At 43.4% G+C, this 19,631-nt stretch overlaps 2 protein-coding genes and 1 long non-coding RNA gene across 5 annotated transcripts; 2 read left to right on the plus strand and 1 right to left on the minus strand.

The window, feature by feature from the left end:
- Positions 1-390: 390 nt before the first annotated feature.
- LOC120018385 (5'-3' exonuclease PLD3-like) lies at positions 391-12,636 on the plus strand. Of its 3 annotated transcripts, XM_038961556.1 has the most exons (13): positions 391-715; positions 4,349-4,446; positions 4,537-4,587; positions 8,777-8,934; positions 9,146-9,326; positions 9,422-9,539; positions 9,685-9,812; positions 10,106-10,306; positions 10,473-10,612; positions 10,988-11,153; positions 11,263-11,362; positions 11,528-11,706; positions 12,055-12,636. In XM_038961556.1, the coding sequence occupies exons 1-13, from the start codon at positions 706-708 to the stop codon at positions 12,058-12,060; spliced, it is 1,536 nt and encodes a 511-aa protein (XP_038817484.1). In that variant the 5' UTR covers positions 391-705; the 3' UTR covers positions 12,061-12,636. The 3 variants fall into 3 exon arrangements, with proteins under 3 accessions (XP_038817484.1, XP_038817483.1, XP_038817485.1); XM_038961555.1 differs by having other exon boundaries at positions 392-715; positions 11,528-12,636; XM_038961557.1 differs by lacking the exon at positions 4,537-4,587 and having other exon boundaries at positions 396-715; positions 11,528-12,636.
- A 282-nt stretch (positions 12,637-12,918) lies between these two features.
- On the minus strand, positions 12,919-15,230 carry LOC120018659 (homeodomain-interacting protein kinase 4-like). Its single transcript, XM_038961858.1, has 3 exons — positions 14,695-15,230; positions 13,211-14,516; positions 12,919-13,074 (listed from the first exon to the last, which is right to left on the minus strand). The coding sequence occupies exons 1-3, from the start codon at positions 15,228-15,230 to the stop codon at positions 12,919-12,921; spliced, it is 1,998 nt and encodes a 665-aa protein (XP_038817786.1).
- A 528-nt stretch (positions 15,231-15,758) lies between these two features.
- Positions 15,759-19,151, plus strand: LOC120018810. The gene is made up of 3 exons (XR_005472260.1): positions 15,759-15,821; positions 15,993-16,053; positions 18,395-19,151. It is a non-coding gene; the product is annotated as an uncharacterized LOC120018810 (long non-coding RNA).
- Positions 19,152-19,631: the final 480 nt, after the last annotated feature.

Here is a 19,631-nt window from a genome sequence, read left to right on the forward strand (position 1 = left end):
CCATTGAAGGTCTTACACCATTTGTATTAATGCAGTCAACTAGGTGGGACTTTCAACTTCATTGGCTGATCCCTCTTGGTGACCCTGTTGGAGTCATGCCCAACTTGCTCATGAGGGGGTCAGCCAATCATGAAGAAGAAGATTGACTACTTCAAAATTTATATTGCCTCAATGGCGTTGCCCATCCTTACACAATACAAAAATTAGTCCTCTATCTATCTTTATGGATGTAGCCTCTGCGGAGCCTGTCGAGTCCCCGACATCGAGATGTACCGGTTTTCAGGGGAAATGGAAAGAGAGACTGTGACGCGACTTTCCCGCTTTTGGCGTTAACGTCCATCTTAACTCCTCCACATTTACTGGATTGGTTAAACCGTGCAGAAGACAACCTCGCCCGGCAGTTTTGCATCCTTGTCAAGACCAGTATGTAGGGCATCTAGTTTCAGGCGTTAGATGCGATGCCTCACATATGACGTTGGGTTCGATTCTCATTGGTTGTTTAGGCTTGGTCATATGACCACACGCTCCAGACGGCGTAGCCAATTTGTAAAGTATTTGCTCTGGTATTTTCTCATTCTGGCAATTGCATTTTGTTTATCTACATTTAGTTGTTAAAAACAGTAGCCTAATGTAACCGGTAAAAACATTAACGATAATTTACATTCGGTAATTTAATCCGTGAAAGATTTCACAAGGCCTGGCCGCATGATTTCAGGTATGGATATGAGTGTCTTGTTGTTTTGCTCGCTTATATAGCCTTTGATCATCTAGGCACGCTTCAAACATCGAAACCAGTGGTGGAAAAAGTACTCATTTGTCATACTTGAGTAAAAGTAAAGATACCTTAATATAAAATGACTCAAGTAAAAGTGAAAGTCACCCAGTAAAATACTACTTGAGTAAAAGTCTAAACGTGTTTTGGTTTTAAATGTACTTCAGTATCAAAAGTAAATGGAACTTCAAAAATGTACTTAAGTATCAAAAGTAAAAGTATAAACCATTTCAAATTTAGTATATTAAGCAAACCAGACAGCACAATTATTTTTTTTTATTTTTTTTGACGGATAGCCAGGGGCACACCAACACTCAGACATAATTTACAAACGAAGCATTTGTGTTTAGTGAGTCTGCCAGATCAGAGGCATTAGGGATGACCAGGGATGTTCTCTTGATAAGTGTGTGAATTGGACCATTTTCCTGTCAAAATGTAATGAGTACTTTTGGGTGTCAGGGAAAATGTATGCAGTAAAAAGTACATTATTATCTTTATGGAATGTAGTAAAGTAAAAGTTGGCAAAAATATATTTAGTAAAGTACATATACCCCAAAAAACTACGTAAGTAGTACATTAAATAATTTTTACTTAAGTATTTAACTCCACTGGTTGCAACAATGTTATGGCTATAATGTAACCTCTGCAATACTCATGCAATATGATATCTACTTGATTGACAAGTTCAGGAAATAAAAACAGGAAATTGACTCATAGGCCTACACTGTGTATTCCACACAGAACACTTTCAATATGCATAGGCAATTGGTGGTTACGACTCTCAATTTACTGGCAAGGGAGAAAGAGGAACATAAACACAAAATCTGAAACAATATGTTCTATCAAGTCTTCATTTCACTATACCATGGACATGTGGAACTACGCATAACCGTGTTTGTCCATGACTTAATGCCAATTACCATGGGGCAAGCTCCAAATGTAGCCATCTTATCTTCCATAATGACATGGTCATTGAAGATAACCATTTAAGGGTAAAGTTTGAAAGAAGTAGCATTTTCTCTAACGCTGACTCACCTCATAAGCATGTTTCCTCGTATTTACCCTACAAATGTAGTTATTCTTACGAAGAGATAGACTAGGCCAGCCACAAGACACGTGTTGTGATGCTCCTTGTTGAATTTAGCACTAACAATATGCCATTTGTTTGACTAAAAGCACTTGTTATTTGTGTCTTTGAGAACCAGTCATTAGCAAAGCAAACAATGGTCAACATGATTCTATTAATGTTTTGCCTTTAAGTTCGTACAGCTTGATAGCCTATTCATAGTCACTAAAGCCCTGCCCTCAGTCGAGGCTTCCCACTCGTGACTTGCAGCTCTGAAGAAGCTAATTTAACTTCTCCTCAGAAACTGATATGTTTAAGCGTATCTAAGATGCTTCTGCTTTTCTGGAACATTTTGTCCAGAAATGGCGTATTATCTTATTGGAGTCATGAGCATAGGAAATGCGTTCTACAAATTAAATGTCAAGCCACAAGATGTGCTCTGGAGTATCTCGTGCTGTTTGTCAAATGATACAGTGCATTTGGAAAGTATTCAGGCCCCTTGATTTTTTCCCACATTTTGTTATGTTACAGCCTTATTCTAAAATTGATTAAATTAATTTATCTTCATCAATCTACACACAATACCCCATAATAACAAAGCAAAAACAGGTTTAGAAATTTTAGCAAATTTGTAAAAAATAATAATAAATGGAAATCACATTTTCATAAGTATTCAGACCCTTTACTCAGTACTTTGTTGAAGCAACTTTGGCAGCGGTTACAGCCTTGAGTCTTCTTGGGTATGATGCTACAAGCTTGGCACATCCTCTCAAGCTCTGTCAGGTTGGATGGGGAGCGTCGCTGTACAGCTATTTTCAGGTCTCTCCAGAGATGTTCGATTGGGTTCAAGTCAAGGCTCTGGCTGGGCCATCAAGGAAATTCAGAGACTTGTACTGAAGCCACTCCTGCGTTGTCTTGGCTGTGTGCTTAGCATTGTTGTCCTGTTGGAAGGTGAACCTTCGCCCCAGTCTGAGGTCCTGAGCACTCTGGAGCAGGTTTTCATCAAGGATCTCTCTGTACTTTGCTCCGTTCATCTTTCCCTCGATCCTGACTAGTCGCACAGTCGCTGCCACTGAAAAACATCCCCACAGCATGATGCTGCATCCACCATGCTTCACTGTAGGGATGGTATTGGCCAGGTGATGAGCGGTGCCTAGTTTCCTCCAGAAGTGACGCTTGGCATTCAGGCCAAAGAGTTAAATCTTGGTTTCATCTGACCCGAGAATCTTGTTTCTCATGGTCAGAGTCCTTTAGGTGCCATTTGGCAAACTCCAAGCGGGCTGTCATGTGCCTTTTACTGAGGAGTGTCTTCCGTCTGGCCAGGCTACCATAAAGGCCTGATTGGTGGAGTGCTGCAGAGACGGTTGTCCTTCTGGAAAGTTCTCCCATCTCCACAGAGGATCTCTAGAGCTCTGTCAGTGACCATCGGGTTCTTGGTCACCTCTCTGCCCAAGGCCCTTCTCCCCTGATTGCTCAGTTTGGCCGGGCGGCCAACTCTAGGAAGAGTCTTGGTGGTTCTAAACTTCTTCCATTTAAGAATGATGGAGGCCACTGTGTTCTTGGGGACCTTCATTGCTGCAGAAATGTTTTGGTACTCTTCCCAAATTCTGTGCTTCGACACAATCCTGTCTCAGAGCTCTAAGGACCATTCCTTCAACCTCATGGCTTGGTTTTTGCTCTGACATGCACTGTCAACTGTGAGACCTTATATAGACAGGTGTGTGCCTTTCCAAATCATGTCCAATCAATTGAATTTACCACGGGGGGGGGCTCCAATCAATTTGTAGAAACATTTCAAGGATGATCAATGGAAACAGGATGCACCTGAGCTCAATTTCTTGTCTCATAGCAAAGGGTCTGAATATTTACGTAAATAAGGTATTGCTGTTTTAAAACATATATAAATTAGCAGACATTTCTAAAAACCTGTTTTTGCTTTGTCGTTATGGGGTATTGTGTTTAGATACATTTTTTAAAATCCATTTTAGAATAAGACTGTAACTTAACAAAATGTGGAAAATTCAAGGGCTCTGAATACATTCCGCATGCACTGTATGTAAAGTGTGCACCATATAGGCCTGTGCATTATCTTGAACACCTGCCTGCAAACACTCCTGGCCTGTAGCTTTGACGTCAGTCATTCTTCTATAGTGTTAATGACACCTTGAACTTTCTTTATTATGAATAGGTCTTGACAGAATTGGGGGTGGGGGCAGGCAGAGGTAGTGTGGAGACGATGGTATGTCGTCGGTGGAATAACATTACTGACTGAGAGTACTGTATTCCACCATTCATTGTGATATAGGGGCTCAGTTAGTAAGGTCACTCATCAGGAACTATAGAGATACAGCTCAACATGTTTCCTGTCACTTCAACCACAAACAGCAAGGCACTTATCCCTAATTGCTCCTGTAAGTCACTCTGGATAAGAGCGTCTGCTAAATGACTAGAATGAAAAAATATAGCTTGGTCTTAAATTATTTGATGTCATTTTCTTCTGTTCTGTTTAGAGCCTTTCCGAGCTGCATTTTCTGATCAGAATCCTGAAGAACTTTGTCAAAAGAGACAATACTCTGTAACAATGATTTCTGATATTCCCTACGAGAAGGTAAGGTTTTTGTCAGTACTGTTGTCCATAAGTTTTGATAGAATTTTGTGTCTCAGTTTTCTAACTCCTTAATATCTTCTTCTGGCGCAGATGTGTAATGTGGAGTTGAGGAGAGAAGAGTCCTGCAGGAAAGCACAGATGGTATCCAATATTAATGATATTTACCAAGCAACCTAATGAAAATGGTGTAAAAAGATGATTAGTCAGTGGCCAAGGTTGTGAGTTAAAAGGGAATGTACCCTAAATACATTTTCATGTGTATTTCTAGTCAATCCACTACGCATATCATAATTTAGCATACGGTTGCATCATATCTATCGAAACACCCCGTCTGTCAAAAAGTTGCATTTAACACTTTACACTTCTATCCTACTCTTCTATGCCAGTGATTATTAGAAAGCAGCACAAATTATCTTCTGTGACCAATGTTTAATAGAGCCCTGCCTGAGCCTTACCCATGCCTGCAACGTTCAGGCCCTACCCTCCCCAGGCCAGATTGCTTCTGCCTGAAATAATTATTAACATCCATTAGCTTCTCCTCTCTCTATGTCACCCGCTCCCTGAGCACTGCTCGCTCTGCTCATGATGGCTCTGCGTGTGTCTGAGTATCCATAGCAACGGCTCTGCTTAGGCTGCTCAATGATGAGACATGAGCGAGCACAGAGCATGGCTGTTAGCTGCTTTTCTTCACTCTAAACTCCGACAAAACTCAAGGAACATTATTATTTTCTGATGAGGTTGAAGCACTTTTGACACCTTACACGTTGAACCAAGTTCAACCCACACACCGTCCATTCCACCCAGTTAGAGAGGGGAATCTTGGGAGTTGTAGGAATTGACTCAAACTGGCAATTGGGAACATCAAGACTGATCAGGACATTCAAAGCTAGATATCTACTCAGGGATAGTTTTGAAACTCAATTTTGTGTGTGAATGTGTCTACTAGGGACAACTGAAAACAACAACCACTGAATTACATGGGAAAAATAGTCCTTTAAACAGACAAACTCAAACGGGACTCATGGTGATTTCGATCACTAATGGCGCCGGAGGAGATGGCTGTCGTTTTACGGGCTCCTGACCAATTGTGCTCTTGCGTGTGTTTTATTTCATGTTATTTGTAACTTATTTTGTACATAATGCTTCTGCCACTGTCTCTTATGACTGAAAATAACTTCTGGAAAAAAGGACAGCGATTACTCACCTCGTACTGGACAAAGTTTTTTTTTTTAATTTAACGAGTCGGAAATAAAGGATTTACTTCAGACACCGGACAAGGACCAAATCCCTGTCATTCGCATGAAGAAGAGACGGGTATCGGGGACATAGGTCGGGGTGCCTTGTAAGGATCTGACGGCGAGTGGGTAATCCGCCTCTACCATCAGTCCTATTAGCCAATGTGTAATCATTGGATAATAAAATGTATGAGCTCCGATCAAGACTAACCTACCAACGAGACATTAAAAACTGTAATATCTTATGTTTCACCGAGTCATGGCTGAACGACGACATGGATAACATACAGCTGGCAGGGTTTACCCTGCATCGGCAAGATAGAACAGCTGCCTCCGGTAAGACAAGGGGTGGCAGTCTGTGTCTATTTGTAAATAACAGCTGGTGCACAAAATCTAATATGAAGGAAATCTCAAGGTTTTGCTCACCTGAGGTAGAGTATCTCATGATAAGTTGTAGACCACACTATTTACCAAGAGAGTTTTCATCTATATTTTTCGTAGCTGTCTATTTACCACCACAAACCGATGCTGGCACTAAGACTGCGCTCAATGAGCTGTATAAGGCCATAAGCAAAGAAGAAAATTATTGTCCAGAGGCAGAGCTCCTAGTGGCCAGAGACTTTAATACAGGCAAACTTAAATACATTTTACCTCATTTCTACCAGCATGTTACATGTGCAACCAGGTGGGAAAGAAAACTCTAGACCACCTTTACTCCACACACAGAGATGCGTACAAAGCTCGCCCTCCATTTGGCAAATCTGACCATACCTCTATCCTCCTGATTCCTGCTTACAAGCAAAAACTAAAGCAGGAAGTACCAGTGACTCGCTCAATACGGAAGTGGTCAGATGAAGCAGATTCTAAGCTACAGGACTGTTTAGCTAGCACAGACTGGAATATGTTCCGGGATTCTTCTGATGGCATTGAGGAGCACACCACACCAGTCACTGGCTTCATCAATAAGTGTGATGACGTCATCCCCACAGTGACAGTACATACCCCAACTAGAAGCCATGGATTACAGGCAACATCCGCACTTAGCTAAAGGGTAGAGCTGCCGCTTTCAAGGAGCGGGACTTTAACCCGGAAGCTTATAAGAAATGCCCCTATGCCCTCCGACAAACCATCAAATTGGCAAAGTGTCAATACAGGAGTAAGATTTAATCCTATTACACCGGCTCCGACACTCGTCGGATGTGTCAGGGCTTGCAAACTATTACGAACTACAAAGGGAAGCACAGCCGCGAGCTGCCCAGTGACACGAGCCTACCAGACGAGCTAAATTACTTCTATGCTCGCTCCGAGGCAAGCAACACTGAAGCATGCATGAGAGCACCAGATGTTCCAGATGACTGTGTGATCACGCTCTCCGTAGCCGATGTGAGTAAGACCTTTAAACAGGTCAACATACACAAGGCCGCAGGGCCAGACAGATTACCAGGATGTGTGCTCCGAGCATGCGCTGACCAACTGGCAAGTGTCTTCACTGACATTTTCAACCTGTGCCTGACCGAGTCTGTAATACCAACATGTTTCAAGCAGACCACCAAAGTCTCTGTGCCCAAGAACACCAAGGTAACCTGCCTAAATGACTACCAACTCGTAGCACTCATGTTTGTAGCCATGAAGTACTTTGAAAGGCTGGTCATGGCTCACATCAACACCATTATCCCAGAAATCCAAGACTCACTCCAATTTGCATACCGCCCCAACAGATCCACAGATGACGCAATCTCTTTTGCACTCCACACTGCCCTTTCTCACCTGGACAAAAGGAACACCTACGTGGGAATGCTATTCCTTGACTACAGCTCAGAGTTCAACACCAGAGTACCCTCAACGCTCATCAATAAGCTAAGGACCCTGGGACTAAAGACCTCACTCTGCAACTGGATCTTGGACTTCCTGACAGGCTTCCCCCAGGTGGTAAGGGTAGGTAACAACACATCTGCCATGCTGATCATCAACATGGGGAGAACCCCTCAGGGGTGCGTTCTCAGTCCCCTCCTGTACTCCCTATTCACCCATGAATGCATGGCCAAACATGACTCCAACAGCATCATTAAGTTTGCCGATGACACAACAGTGGTAGGCCTGATCACCGACAATGATGAGACAGCCTATAGGAAGGAGGTCAGAGACCTGGCAGTGTGGTGCCAGGATAACAACCTCTCCCACAATGTGATGAAGACAAAGGAGATGATCGTGGACTACAGGAAAAGGAGGGCCGAGCACGCCCCCATTCTCAACGACTGGGCTGTAGTGGAGCAGGTTGAGAGCTTCAAGTTCCTTGGTGTCCACATCACCAACAAACTATCATGGTCCAAACACACCAAGACAGTCGTGAAGAGGGCACGACAACGCCTATTCCCCCTCAGGAGATTAAAAAGATTTGGCATTGGTCCTCAGATCCTCAAAAAGTTACAGCTGCACCATCGAGAGCATCCTGACTGGTTGCATCACCGCCTAGTATGGCAACTGCTCGGCCTCTGACCGCAAGGCACTACATAGGGTAGTGCGTACGGCCCAGTACATCACTGGGGCCAAGCTTCCTGCCATCCAGGACCTCTATACCAGGTGGTGTCAGAGGAAGGCCCTAAAAATTGCCAAAGACTCCAGCCACCCTAGTCATAGACTGTTGCTCTTTGCTACCGCACAGCAAGCTGTCACTTTACCTTTACCTACATGTACATATTACCTCAATTACCTCCACGAACCTGTGCCCACGTTGACTCTGCCCACGTTGACTCTGTATAAACTGTTCTTTTATTGTTGCTCTTTAATTATTATTATTTTTTTCAAGTGTATTATTTTTTAAATGTATATATATTTATTTATGTTTTACTTCATTTTATTTTAGTAAGTACTTTCTTAACGCTTATTTTTCTTAACTGCATTGTTGGTTAAGAGCTTGTAAGTAAGCATTTTACTGTAAGGTCTACACCTGTTGTATTTGGTGCATGTGACAAATACAATTTGATTTGATTCTATTCAACCTCAGTTCCATAACCGTTATCTCATTCCTCTTTGGTCAGGATGGTCTGGTCAGGGTCACCTCTACATGACTATGCTCATGCCATCTCTGTGTGTAGTATTATAGGTGTCTGCTGGGTCTCACTGGGGTGGCCAGTCTGCTATTGGCTGCCGTGTTCCTCCAGACCCTGCTTCTTCCCGTGGTTAACTCCTCCCCAAACAAGCCTGGCTTCAAGCTCCCACTTCCTCTCACTGACACCTGCACCGACCCCTGCAAGTGAGTGGGCCTCTGTACAATGTCTAATTTCCCACTGTTAGTGTGCTCACTGTAAACATCTTATTCTGCTCATTCATTCTCTATTATTCTGCAGCTTTAACTCATTTGTGGTTACGTGGTTAACCACCATTGTCATGTTTTGCAGAACAGGTGCTTTCATTAACTGTTCAAGGATTTAGTAAAACAATGACGCTTCCTTTTTCTCTTCCAGATTCGTTCTATTGGAGAGCATCCCAGAGGGGTTAGAGTTCAACTCTAGTGTCACCAACCCATCCATCTACCAGGCTTGGCTAAACCTGATTAGTGAAGCTCGCAGTAGCGTGGACATTGCGTCTTTCTATTGGACTCTCACCAACAAAGACACAGGCTCTCATGAGCCAACGGCGAATCAGGTGAGTGTGTTCTGTGATTGGCAGGCAATGCAATGCAGTTCTAACCTGTGGGCAGTTGTGGCTTATTTTAGTCTAAACAGTTGTTTCGTCTATAGGGTGAGGATGTCCTGAATAGGCTAGCTCAGGTGTCTGGGAAGCTCTCTGTCCGCATCGCTGTAAATACACCAACAGAGTCCCAACATCAGGAAGACCTCAATCTATTACAAAGTTCTGGTAAGGGGTTCTCTGACCGTGCATTTATGTTTTCAATTCCATTGAATTTGCAAAAGTTACTTTGACCCCAATCAAGCTGCTAACTACAGTAAGGAAGTATTAGTCTGTTTGCTTTTTGTGGTGATAATGGTAGCAAATTTTTTAGGTGCTGATGTAAGAGCCGTGAACATGCGGGATTTGACCACTGGAGTACTTCACACTAAGTTCTGGGTGGTGGATAAGAAGCACATCTACATTGGCAGTGCCAACATGGACTGGAGGTCCCTTACCCAGGTGAGTCTCCTCTGTCCCCTCACACTCAGCCTCACCCCCATATTATTTTTTTATTTTTTTTAAAGTTAACAATAAAAAAAAGTTGTTGTTCGAAAATGTAACTATATGAGTTCCATAAACCATTCGAAAAGTTATGCTTGTGGTTTTTTGGAGGATGTAATCATATTTCCTTGTTCTTTTAAAGTGTAAACATTATATCGCAAGTTTGCAGTGTCAGGGTATTGTCTAAAATGTACACATCAAGTGTTGGGAAAGTAGCTTTGGTTCAGTCTGTCCTCTGTTGTCCTGTTTAGGTGAAGGAGCTGGGGGCTGTGGTGTACAACTGCAGCTGCTTGGCTGCAGACCTGGGGAAGATCTTCGAGGCCTACTGGTACCTTGGGCAAAAAGACACACCCATCCCGTCCTCTTGGCCCAGCAGTTTCAACACTCCTTACAATAAAGACGCGCCCCTGCAGTTGCCACTCAACGGCACAGCCTCCCACGTGTATCTGACGGTAAGAGTTGACTAAACGTGCACGTTTTCAATAATCCAATAATTGGATCATATAATACAAATTGGACCGGTTTGTGAAGTCTGGTTAAGGAATTCTCCATGTTCCTTTTCTCTGGTCCTATGTTAGACATACTACTATACTTAATTTGACTGTGCTGTACCCTCAGAGTTCTCCACCATCTTTCTGTGCTGCCGGGAGGACCGGAGACCTGCAGTCTATTCTCAGTGTGATGGAGGACGCGCAGGAGTTTATCTATATCGCTGTCATGAACTACCTGCCCACCATGGAGTTCTCGCGACCCAAACGGTCAGCCTTCTATTTTAATGTATTAACCTCACCAAAGTTTACAATATGTATTCAGTGTATAATTAATAAAGCACACAAGGCTTAGAGCTCCCGAGTGGCGCAGCGGTCTAAGGCACTGCATCTCAGTGCCAGAGGCGTCACTACAGTCCCTAGTTTGAATTCAGGCTGTATCACATCCGTCCGTGATTGGGAGTCCCATAGGGCGGCACACAATTGGCCCAGCGTCGGATGGGTTTGGCTGGGGTAGGCCGTCATTGTAAATAATAATTTGTTCTTAACTGACTTGCCTAGTTAAATAAAGATAACAATTTTCTACAAAAATAATAATTTGCCCATATGACTCTGGCCTAATCCTCTGTGTGGCGCCCTCTGCAGGTACTGGGCAGAAATTGACACTCAGATCAGACGTGTGGCATACGAGAAGCGGGTGAAGGTGCGTCTGCTCATCAGCTGTTGGGCCAGCACTTCGCCTGTCATGATCCCCTTCCTGAAAGCCTTGGATTCAATGCAGAAACCCAAGGCCAAGCTGGATGTCCAGGTGGTGAGTAGGGCCTCTCGCTACTCATGCACTTTACTTATCATCATTAATATGGTAAGGTCCTCCACAAGAGCAATTGTTAAATATTAAACTCTTCTTCACTGTTTTACAGAAACTCTTTGTTGTGCCAGCCAATCCCAAGCAGAAAGAAATCCCCTTTGCCAGGGTCAACCATAACAAGTACATGGTGACAGATAAGGTCGCCTACATAGGTGATTCTGCTCTCTCCTAGATAACATCATGCTACTGTATAATGCAAATCAACAATTTCTGATGTTAAAACCAGAGGTAACTTCTCAGACATCATGCGCAACCTACAAAATCAGATCCCATGCACTATAAAATGCAACGTTATTGTGTTTCCCATTGATCACCAGGTACCTCTAACTGGTCTGGAGACTATTTTGTGAACACTGCTGGATCGGCTTTGGTGGTGAACCAAACAGCTGCCCAGTCAGTGGAGCCTACGGTCCAGGCACAACTACAGGCTGTGTTCGAAAGGGACTGGGACTCCGCCTACAGCACCCCAATCCACCAGCACACCGACCTCAAAATGGTGTGTTAGATACAATACTACACTCTAGACCAGGGTTTCCCAACTCCAGTCCTGGAGTACCTCCCAATAGCACACATTTTTGTTGTAGCCTCTGGCAAATTTGGGGGGGATTCAACTCATTGTGGGCCCGATGATTAGTTGACAAGTTCAATCTGGTGTGCTTGTCTGGGGCTACAATACAGAATGTCTACTGTTTGAGGTACTCGAGACTGGAGTTTGGAACCACCACTCTAGAATGTTACAGGGCCTGTGTCCTCCAAGCCAGCATGGGGAGGAATGGATTCTAATCAGCAGGTGTTTCTGGGATGATTTCTTAAATTGCAGCACAATTTTTTTTTATAATTGCAGGAGTAGCAGGAGATATGTACTGTAGCAGAAGATGGGTAAAACGATGGTGCCCTCTGCAGCGTCAATGGGCCTATCACATCAATGATCAAAAGACAAGCCTGTGTGTTAACAATAAGGCATTATCAACTTCAACTCTTCGGGAATAAATCCCAGTGAATCTCAGGGAGGTTGAATGTTTGGACTGATGTTTCTTGGCATGCTGGTTTGATCCTTTTATTCTTTATAATGTATGTTTGGTGTGTTGTGCCTCGTTCTTCTATGCAGCCTAGACTAGGTTTTTTAATTCAATCATTCTGAATCCTAGCTTTAAAACTAGTATGTTTCCCATAGAATTGTGCAGTAACTGATTTCATGTGTGCAATTAAGTCCAGAATTTTTTTCTTCTGGAATTTGCACTGCGTGGCGTGTCTAATATGAGCAGTACAGTTGAGAATGTTATAGCAACTGTCAAAGTACTGAAGTGTTTAAAAGCCTTGCACTGTGTATTATTTGGCAAGCACTGTTACTGTACAATATTGATCACATTTTGTACACACTTCTTCCTTTGTGGTAATGCCCCTAATAAATTGAATTTAAACAGTTGTCTGTCATTTCATTTTTAGCAGTTGTATACACAAGTGTTAAGAATAAGTAAGTCTATCCTCCCTCTCTATCTTATTTCAGTACCATGAATAATGCATGCAGTCTTGTAAATTATACATGTATTTATCCACTGTGCAGTCAATATGAAACTCATAACCACAACATTTTCAGAGGGCTGTTTTAAAAAGCGGATCTACTTGTCTATTCAGGCCTGCTTTTCATTGGCAGAGTGTCTGTTTGCTGTATTGAGGAGATCACGTTGATCCCCTCCCTCCAGGAGACTCAGTAGTGGAGGTATTGCTGCTGCGTATGGCTACAGCAGGCTGGGGGGCCGTAGCCCAGGTAGGAGGACACCTCTGGATCCGTGGTCCACGCCGGCCACCATTGGCCACAATGACAGGTGTAACCTTCAGGTTCAAAATTGAGAAACTGGATCTCCTGTGGGAGAGTGGGACACCAAAATGGAAAATGACAAAAACGTTCCAGAATTGTAAACCCCACACCATTTATACAGTATTATGTTACTAATCTCTACTGACAATGATATTGTATCTCCAAAATGACATACTCTTACCTCCAAACCATAATCACAGGCTGCCTCCTTTGCCTCTGCCTGCTCCCTGGGCCCTGCAAGGTCCTGTTGGGTGGTGGAGTCCCTAGAAAAGAAACTGAAGCCTATGGGCTCACCTGCTTTGTCCACCTGGGGCACAGAGGTGTAGCTCAACCCGTGGGTAGGATCGGACCGTGAGGACCTGGCCACTGGCTGCCTCAGGCGCTGGCTCTCACACAGCCTGGTGAAATAGGACAGCATGGAGCCACTCTCTGGTTCCTCTCTGCTGGTGGAGCCTAAGTGATGACAGTCTAGCTCAGTCTCCTGGAAGGCAATGCTTTCACTTGGTTGGAGGCCAGCTTGGAGATCTGAAGGTATCACAGAGCTGGACGGATGGAAGGCACACTGGACGTCCTTGTCCGCCCATACCTCCATGGTGGTCTCCAGGCTGGCCTCATCTACAATGCATAGGCTCTCCATCAGGTCTCCAATCAGTGCTGTGGGGGACTGAGGCACACTGGGGACTGGGGTCTGCTGGGAGAGAACCCCATTGTTACCTTGTAAACCCTCTGGGGATGGTGGATAGCCCTCCCTGTGGTCATGGTGATTTTGAACCCATGGACATGACTGGTGGGCCTCCTTCTCCCTGGGGTACAGGAACCGCTGGCCTCTCTCGGCATTCAGATGGTGAGACCTACAGCTGTCTCCCTCTGGAGCTGTATCCTGAATCAGGGCTTCACGGAGGGCCTGAGCGGACTTCTCATAGTAGCGGTGGAAGTCTGGGTACATGCGTAAGTGTTGCATGTTGATGAAAGGATGGTGTAAGGCTGCATTGGGTAGGATCCTCTGGTGGGAGTCCAAGGTTAACATCCGCTTGAGGAGCTGCACCATGCTCCGGCGGTCCTCAACTTCTGCTGCCATGTCTTCGTTGCGGAGCTCTGGGTCGTGCTCTGTGAAATCCATGGTCTCCAGCTGGTCCAGGGAGGAGAGGATGTACTTCCTCCGATCTGTCGATCCCAGCTGCTTCCACTGGGTACGGCCTTCTGTGCCTGAGGGGGGACGTCTCTTGTTGGGCTTGAGCTGCCATTTATTCTCTCCTCGACTGTTGGTGGTGAGCTTGAAGAAATTGTGAACCTTGCTGGCCATGTTGAGCAGATGGGCTTGCGGTAGTCCTTGCGTCTCGCAGATGTACCTCACTTGATCAAACTCTGAATCGCCGGGATACAGAGGCCATCCAAGGAACAACTCTGACATCACACAACCCAGGGACCACATGTCCACTTTCTCACAGAATGGAAGGCCCAGGAGGATTTCAGGAGACCTATAGAACCTGTGAGTTATTTGAAAAACCGGGTAAGAGCAAATTTAGGTACTTATTTTCTTTCCCAAATGTTTTGTTTGTGGAAGTGATCATGTTGGGTTCACACAGACATCCTGAATTTGTTTTAATGATCACATTCACAAATACAAGACATCACAAAGCATGTGATGCAACATAAGCTCTCTACCTGGATTGGATGTATGGCTCCTTAACAAAATGCACTTCACTGAAAATACTTGCAGAACCAAAATCAATCAACTTTACGCTGAAAGGATGGCGACAATGATCCACGACCATTATATTTTCAGGTTTCAGATCAGCATGAATGATGGCGAGTTCCTTCAGTTTGGCTAGTGCTTTTATCATCTGACACGTGATGGTCCTGATGTTGCGGACCGCCATCGGCTTGAAACCATTCTCTTTCTGAAGCTGATACAGGTTCTTCTCCAATAGTTCAAAAACCAGGTAATGATTCGTTTGGTCACGGAAGGCCTCGTGAAATTGAACGATGTGGCTTGTCTTCAAATTATTCCGGGAAAGAGCACTTATAAGTTTTAATTCATTTTTTATCACTCGATTTCTGTGAACATCCATTTTCATAATTTTTACCGCCACTAATTCTCCGTCACTCCCTCTCCAGCATTTTGACACTTTTCCGAAGGTACCCTTTCCCACTACATCCAAAGTGTGGTAGACTTCAGTTTCAGAATATATATCTCTCATTCTCAGCTTGCTTCCTGGTCTTTGTGGTGATTTTAATTTCAATTATAAACATATTGTCAATAGTTCTAAATCCATGGAACGTTCCCTGGGCGATGTAACAATTCTAAGCATTCTATTTCGAAAGTTTCATCAGAACTAAACTATTTGCAGAAGTTGCAATACCTTCACTTGTTAAATGACCGAGATTTTTAGAAAATCATCATTATCATCATCATCCTCAATCATCATCGATTATATTAGTTGGCTAATACTGATAAGACTAAAAATTATAACAATATTCCTTATGATGATACATGATGAACAAATAATTATTACAGTATTATTAGTATTACATTTATTATTATTATGACAATAATACATAGTCTAAATAAATAAATATATTTGTTCACTGTTTTTGTTCCTGAAAAAAATGACTAGGCCTAGCGAATGCCTATATACAGTAGCCTATGCTTGTCTATATGCAAAATCCTTGAGACTACAATATAATTCTGACGTCAATGGCCTCCACCTAGCCAACCTTTTCCACATCATCAGAAGAAGGAGGGGCATCTATTATGTCAACAGTTACTTTGGGACCGGGCGAAAATGACGGTAAATAAGCCTATTTCAAAAACAGTTACTTTTGCCCTACAGTTTGTAGTTAAATATCGCAGTGGTTTATTGTTTTTCTTTTTAGGAGTGGTTGGTAGGCTATAGAATTGTGCAGCTTATGCTCTATCCACGACAATTGTCCCGTTATCTAATGATGCCGGGCTTCCAAAGTTTTTACAGATTGAATTTCGAACTTCTAGATCAGCGCCAAGTCAACCACCATAAAGCTGAGGTAGGAATACAAGTATTTCTGTTACAACTTTTATTTTATTGGTGATTTGGTAGCCTAAGTTTTTCACTAACCTTTTTGATCACACACACACATTTCTCAATGCGTGTGTGTTATATCGCGATTGTAGGCTTTCATATGAATGTATTAAATAATTCGAGATGTGACACTAATTTTAATTTATAAAATAATTTTCGATTGAAACATATAGGCTACTACAGGGCTGAGTCTAAGGCAAATTATAGGATGTATGTGGTTTGCTTTGACTTCATTGTAGACTCAGCAATGCCCAGCCAAGGTGACTTTGGGGTAGCCTAACATTGGTGGACAAAACATGCGCAGAACCAGTGTTGGTGAATAGGGAACTACATGTAGTAATTTAACAACATTTTGGGAAAAAGATAAGGGCTGCATTCAATCTTATCGCAGAAGAATCGTTATATATAGCAAGCTCGATTGAAATTTAAAGGCAATGTTCATTTAGACTGCATTCACCGTAAACACATATATCGGCTCAATCGGAAATTACCTTTAAATTTGAACCCGGATTTTACGTGAAACGGAATGAATCCAGCCCTTTCATGGCGTTTACACTATATTGGCGGAACTCCCTTAGCCACGCCTTCGTGGGGGGTGCTAACAAGCTATCAAGTAGCTAGGTAGTGCTACATATCAACAGCCATTGTCAGCCAATCCAGTAGGGGTTGGAAGCTATGGTGAGCTTCAATTGGTCACTCACGTTGCGTTATCGCTGAAGGTTTTAATAATGTTCAGCTTTCCCCAATTTTAGTCCCGTCCTGTTCAGCTCCCTCGCCCATGCTCTCAACCTTCCTTTGAAAGGGAATGGCTTCCGATGTTTCACCGCGCGATGCCTCCTCCTGGTGTAAACTCACCGTTAGCGTCACTTCTTATTTATATCAACTGCTGATCAATCATGGCTAATCCCTTTTAATCTCTGGAAATGCTTTCCTTGCGGGTCCAGTTTTAACACCAAGATTAGTCCTCATATCTCTCAGTGGAGCAGCTAATGGGAATCTTAATACATACTAAATACTCCCAGAATTAAAGCCAAACGGTTGTCTTTTTTTCTCTCTGCATTTATCACTTTCACTTTTTTTTTATGTCAAACCTCCTCCAGGTCACAATAAATCATACTTTCTTTACAAATTCATTTAGGTTCATTTGAACCATTTCGTCATTCAGGTTACTGCCTTGGATGACTGCTCCCAGTGCCAAGAGTAGAGCATTGCTATTGCAAATTATGGGCAGCTATTGTGTGCCGGGCATTTTAGACCCCCAGAAAGAAAATCTGTATGTTTTTTCCTTTGCTAGTTTGATCAATTACCTAATTGGCCATTCAGTATCTATGGATTCAGATACATTTGAATGTTAAACATTAGTTTTAGTCCGATTAGTAGAGTATATTGCAGTAGCAGTGTTTGAGCACTGGTGGGCAGCATTAATGCAGTTTCCATAGCTGTAGTGAGGTCACATGGCTTGCAGTGCTGCTTCACATTCTCATCAATCGCTCTAGGATACTAATCTCAGAGTCCTATCAGTCAGAATAAGGTATGCACTGGACTATGCCCATGATAAATTACAGTATGCACTGGACTCTGTAGTGAACACACATGTGCGTCACTCTCTATCACGATCAGATCGCAGAACAATTTCTGTAATGCCATGTCGTCAGGTGGAGAAGTATGCAAGCACAGCCCAGAGTTTATTTTGGTTTCCCTGTGCCAGTGCCTCCACCCAGTGGGGAAGAGGAGGGAGGGTGGAGAGGTACTTGCCTACAGCCATGGTGGGCGATTGGTGGTGCTGTCCTCTATCAGGACAGGATGCCTCTCTGAATGTTCTGTGTTTACAGAGGAGCTGCTGCTCCGAGCACCACCCTGGACCCGCCGCCCGCCAGCCCACCCTCCTCTCCCCTAATCACTCAGCCTACCCCCTACTTGCCTGCTCCCTGTCCCTTAGAGGGAGACAACTCTGCACTCTCCAACTTTACCATCAAATTTGATATTGATTCTGTAGGGCTGAATACCTAACCATTGGTCTGGATGATGAAGATGTCATATGGCTTTTCCCTTTTCCTTTTCATATGGCCTGGAATGAGATCTCTATCTTAATTTGTATCTAGCCATATTCAGTAACATGGCATTAAGAAACCAAGCTTGATCTCTCCTCTTGACATCAATGAATGATTGCGTGTCCCTCTCTCTGTAAAGTGTACTGAGGAGTTACTGGGCTGTAGTTTTTCACCCCATCTCTGTCTCTATTATTTTAGCTCTCGTTTGCGCTAAACTAAAGGATACTGATCCGCTCCGATCCTTTCCCTATCCAGATTCTTTAGGCTGGACCAGATGCAGACGAGGGGCATGCCTTTGCCGAGCTAGTGCCGCAGTCTGTGATGACTCCATCTGTGGTGTCTGGCTCCTCCGTGGGCAGCAGATGGCTTGAAGGTGGGTTCCTCTTCCACCGCGAGTTGGCTTCCCTCTATTCCAACCTACAGCCCAGGAACCGCATCTCTCTTCCAGTTACGTCAATTAGTTCCAGTTACACAGTTTCCAATCCACAACCTTAGACATGGTGGCTACATTTGGCCCTAGTTGATTTGGGTTGTAGCCACAATGGTTTCTTTCATTATTTGATGAACTTAGTTGTGTATTCTGCTTTGTGACTATCCAATGCCTGTTATCTCATAACTGGAGGATCAGTGGCTGGAGGATCTGCAAGCAAGCGATGGCAGACGGAAACACCATCAAAGCGAGGGATGGCATGGCACTGCAGAGGACCCGACACCAAAGCCCTGGTCTATTGACCAATCCTATCTAACACGATGACCAGCTCAATCCATTATTGAGATGAGTAGCTCAGCTAATAAAAGTCAAAACACTATTAACAATTAATCCAGTTCATAGCAGTGAAAATGTTTACATTATTTGTCATAAACAGATTGTTTTTGATCAGTTCTGGCACGTACAATATTAGTCATGATTATGGAAGTGCCAAAAGGTTAGTGCCATCAGGACTATGTATGACCCTTGGATTTGCTGCCAGGTTTATAATACACTGATGTGGGAAATAAAGTACTGTTTTGACCCTGAACTTCTGTCCCTTGTCTCCTCGTGCTTTTGAATGATATCATCCAATTAGGATGCTTCCTTTTAACCACTTCAAGTGTTATTGGATTGTCTGTTGGCAGTTATGAATGGTCAGCGGCAACACTCAGATTTGATCACATTAAGGGGATAGTCTCATGACAGCTAATCAGGTAAGTGGTAGAGTGGACTCAAACTCACTTTGAAATTTGATACCACCAGCTGAAAGTTTCCGAGCTAATCAAGTGTGGATTTAAAAACAATCTGCAATAGCCTTGTATTGCTTCAAATTGCTTCATTTTAGGGAGTAAAAAAAATGTTATTACAGAATATTGGTATGTTTTTTGTAATATACACAAATATACACACCCGTTGCTGACAGGTGTATAAAATCGAGCACACAGCCATGCAATTTCCATAGACAAATATTGGCAGTGGAATGCCCCGTACTGAAGAGCTCAGAGACTTTCAATGTGGCAG

The sequence above is a fragment of the Salvelinus namaycush genome, chromosome 23 (genome assembly GCF_016432855.1).
Source record: "Salvelinus namaycush isolate Seneca chromosome 23, SaNama_1.0, whole genome shotgun sequence".
In the NCBI taxonomy this organism is placed as follows: domain Eukaryota; kingdom Metazoa; phylum Chordata; class Actinopteri; order Salmoniformes; family Salmonidae; genus Salvelinus; species Salvelinus namaycush.

Coding starts and splice junctions, on each gene's coding strand:
- LOC120018385 (XM_038961555.1), top strand. Junction 9,540..9,684: donor CAATCTATTACAAAGTTCTG/GTAAGGGGTTCT, acceptor CAAATTTTTTAG/GTGCTGATGTAAGAGCCGTG. Junction 11,363..11,527: donor AGATAAGGTCGCCTACATAG/GTGATTCTGCTC, acceptor ATTGATCACCAG/GTACCTCTAACTGGTCTGGA.
- LOC120018659 (XM_038961858.1), bottom strand. CDS start 15,230: ATGAGAGATATATATTCTGAAACTGAAGTCTACCACACTTTGGATGTA. Junction 14,517..14,694: donor GAGCCATACATCCAATCCAG/GTAGAGAGCTTA, acceptor AATAACTCACAG/GTTCTATAGGTCTCCTGAAA. Junction 13,075..13,210: donor CCTGTGATTATGGTTTGGAG/GTAAGAGTATGT, acceptor ACTCTCCCACAG/GAGATCCAGTTTCTCAATTT.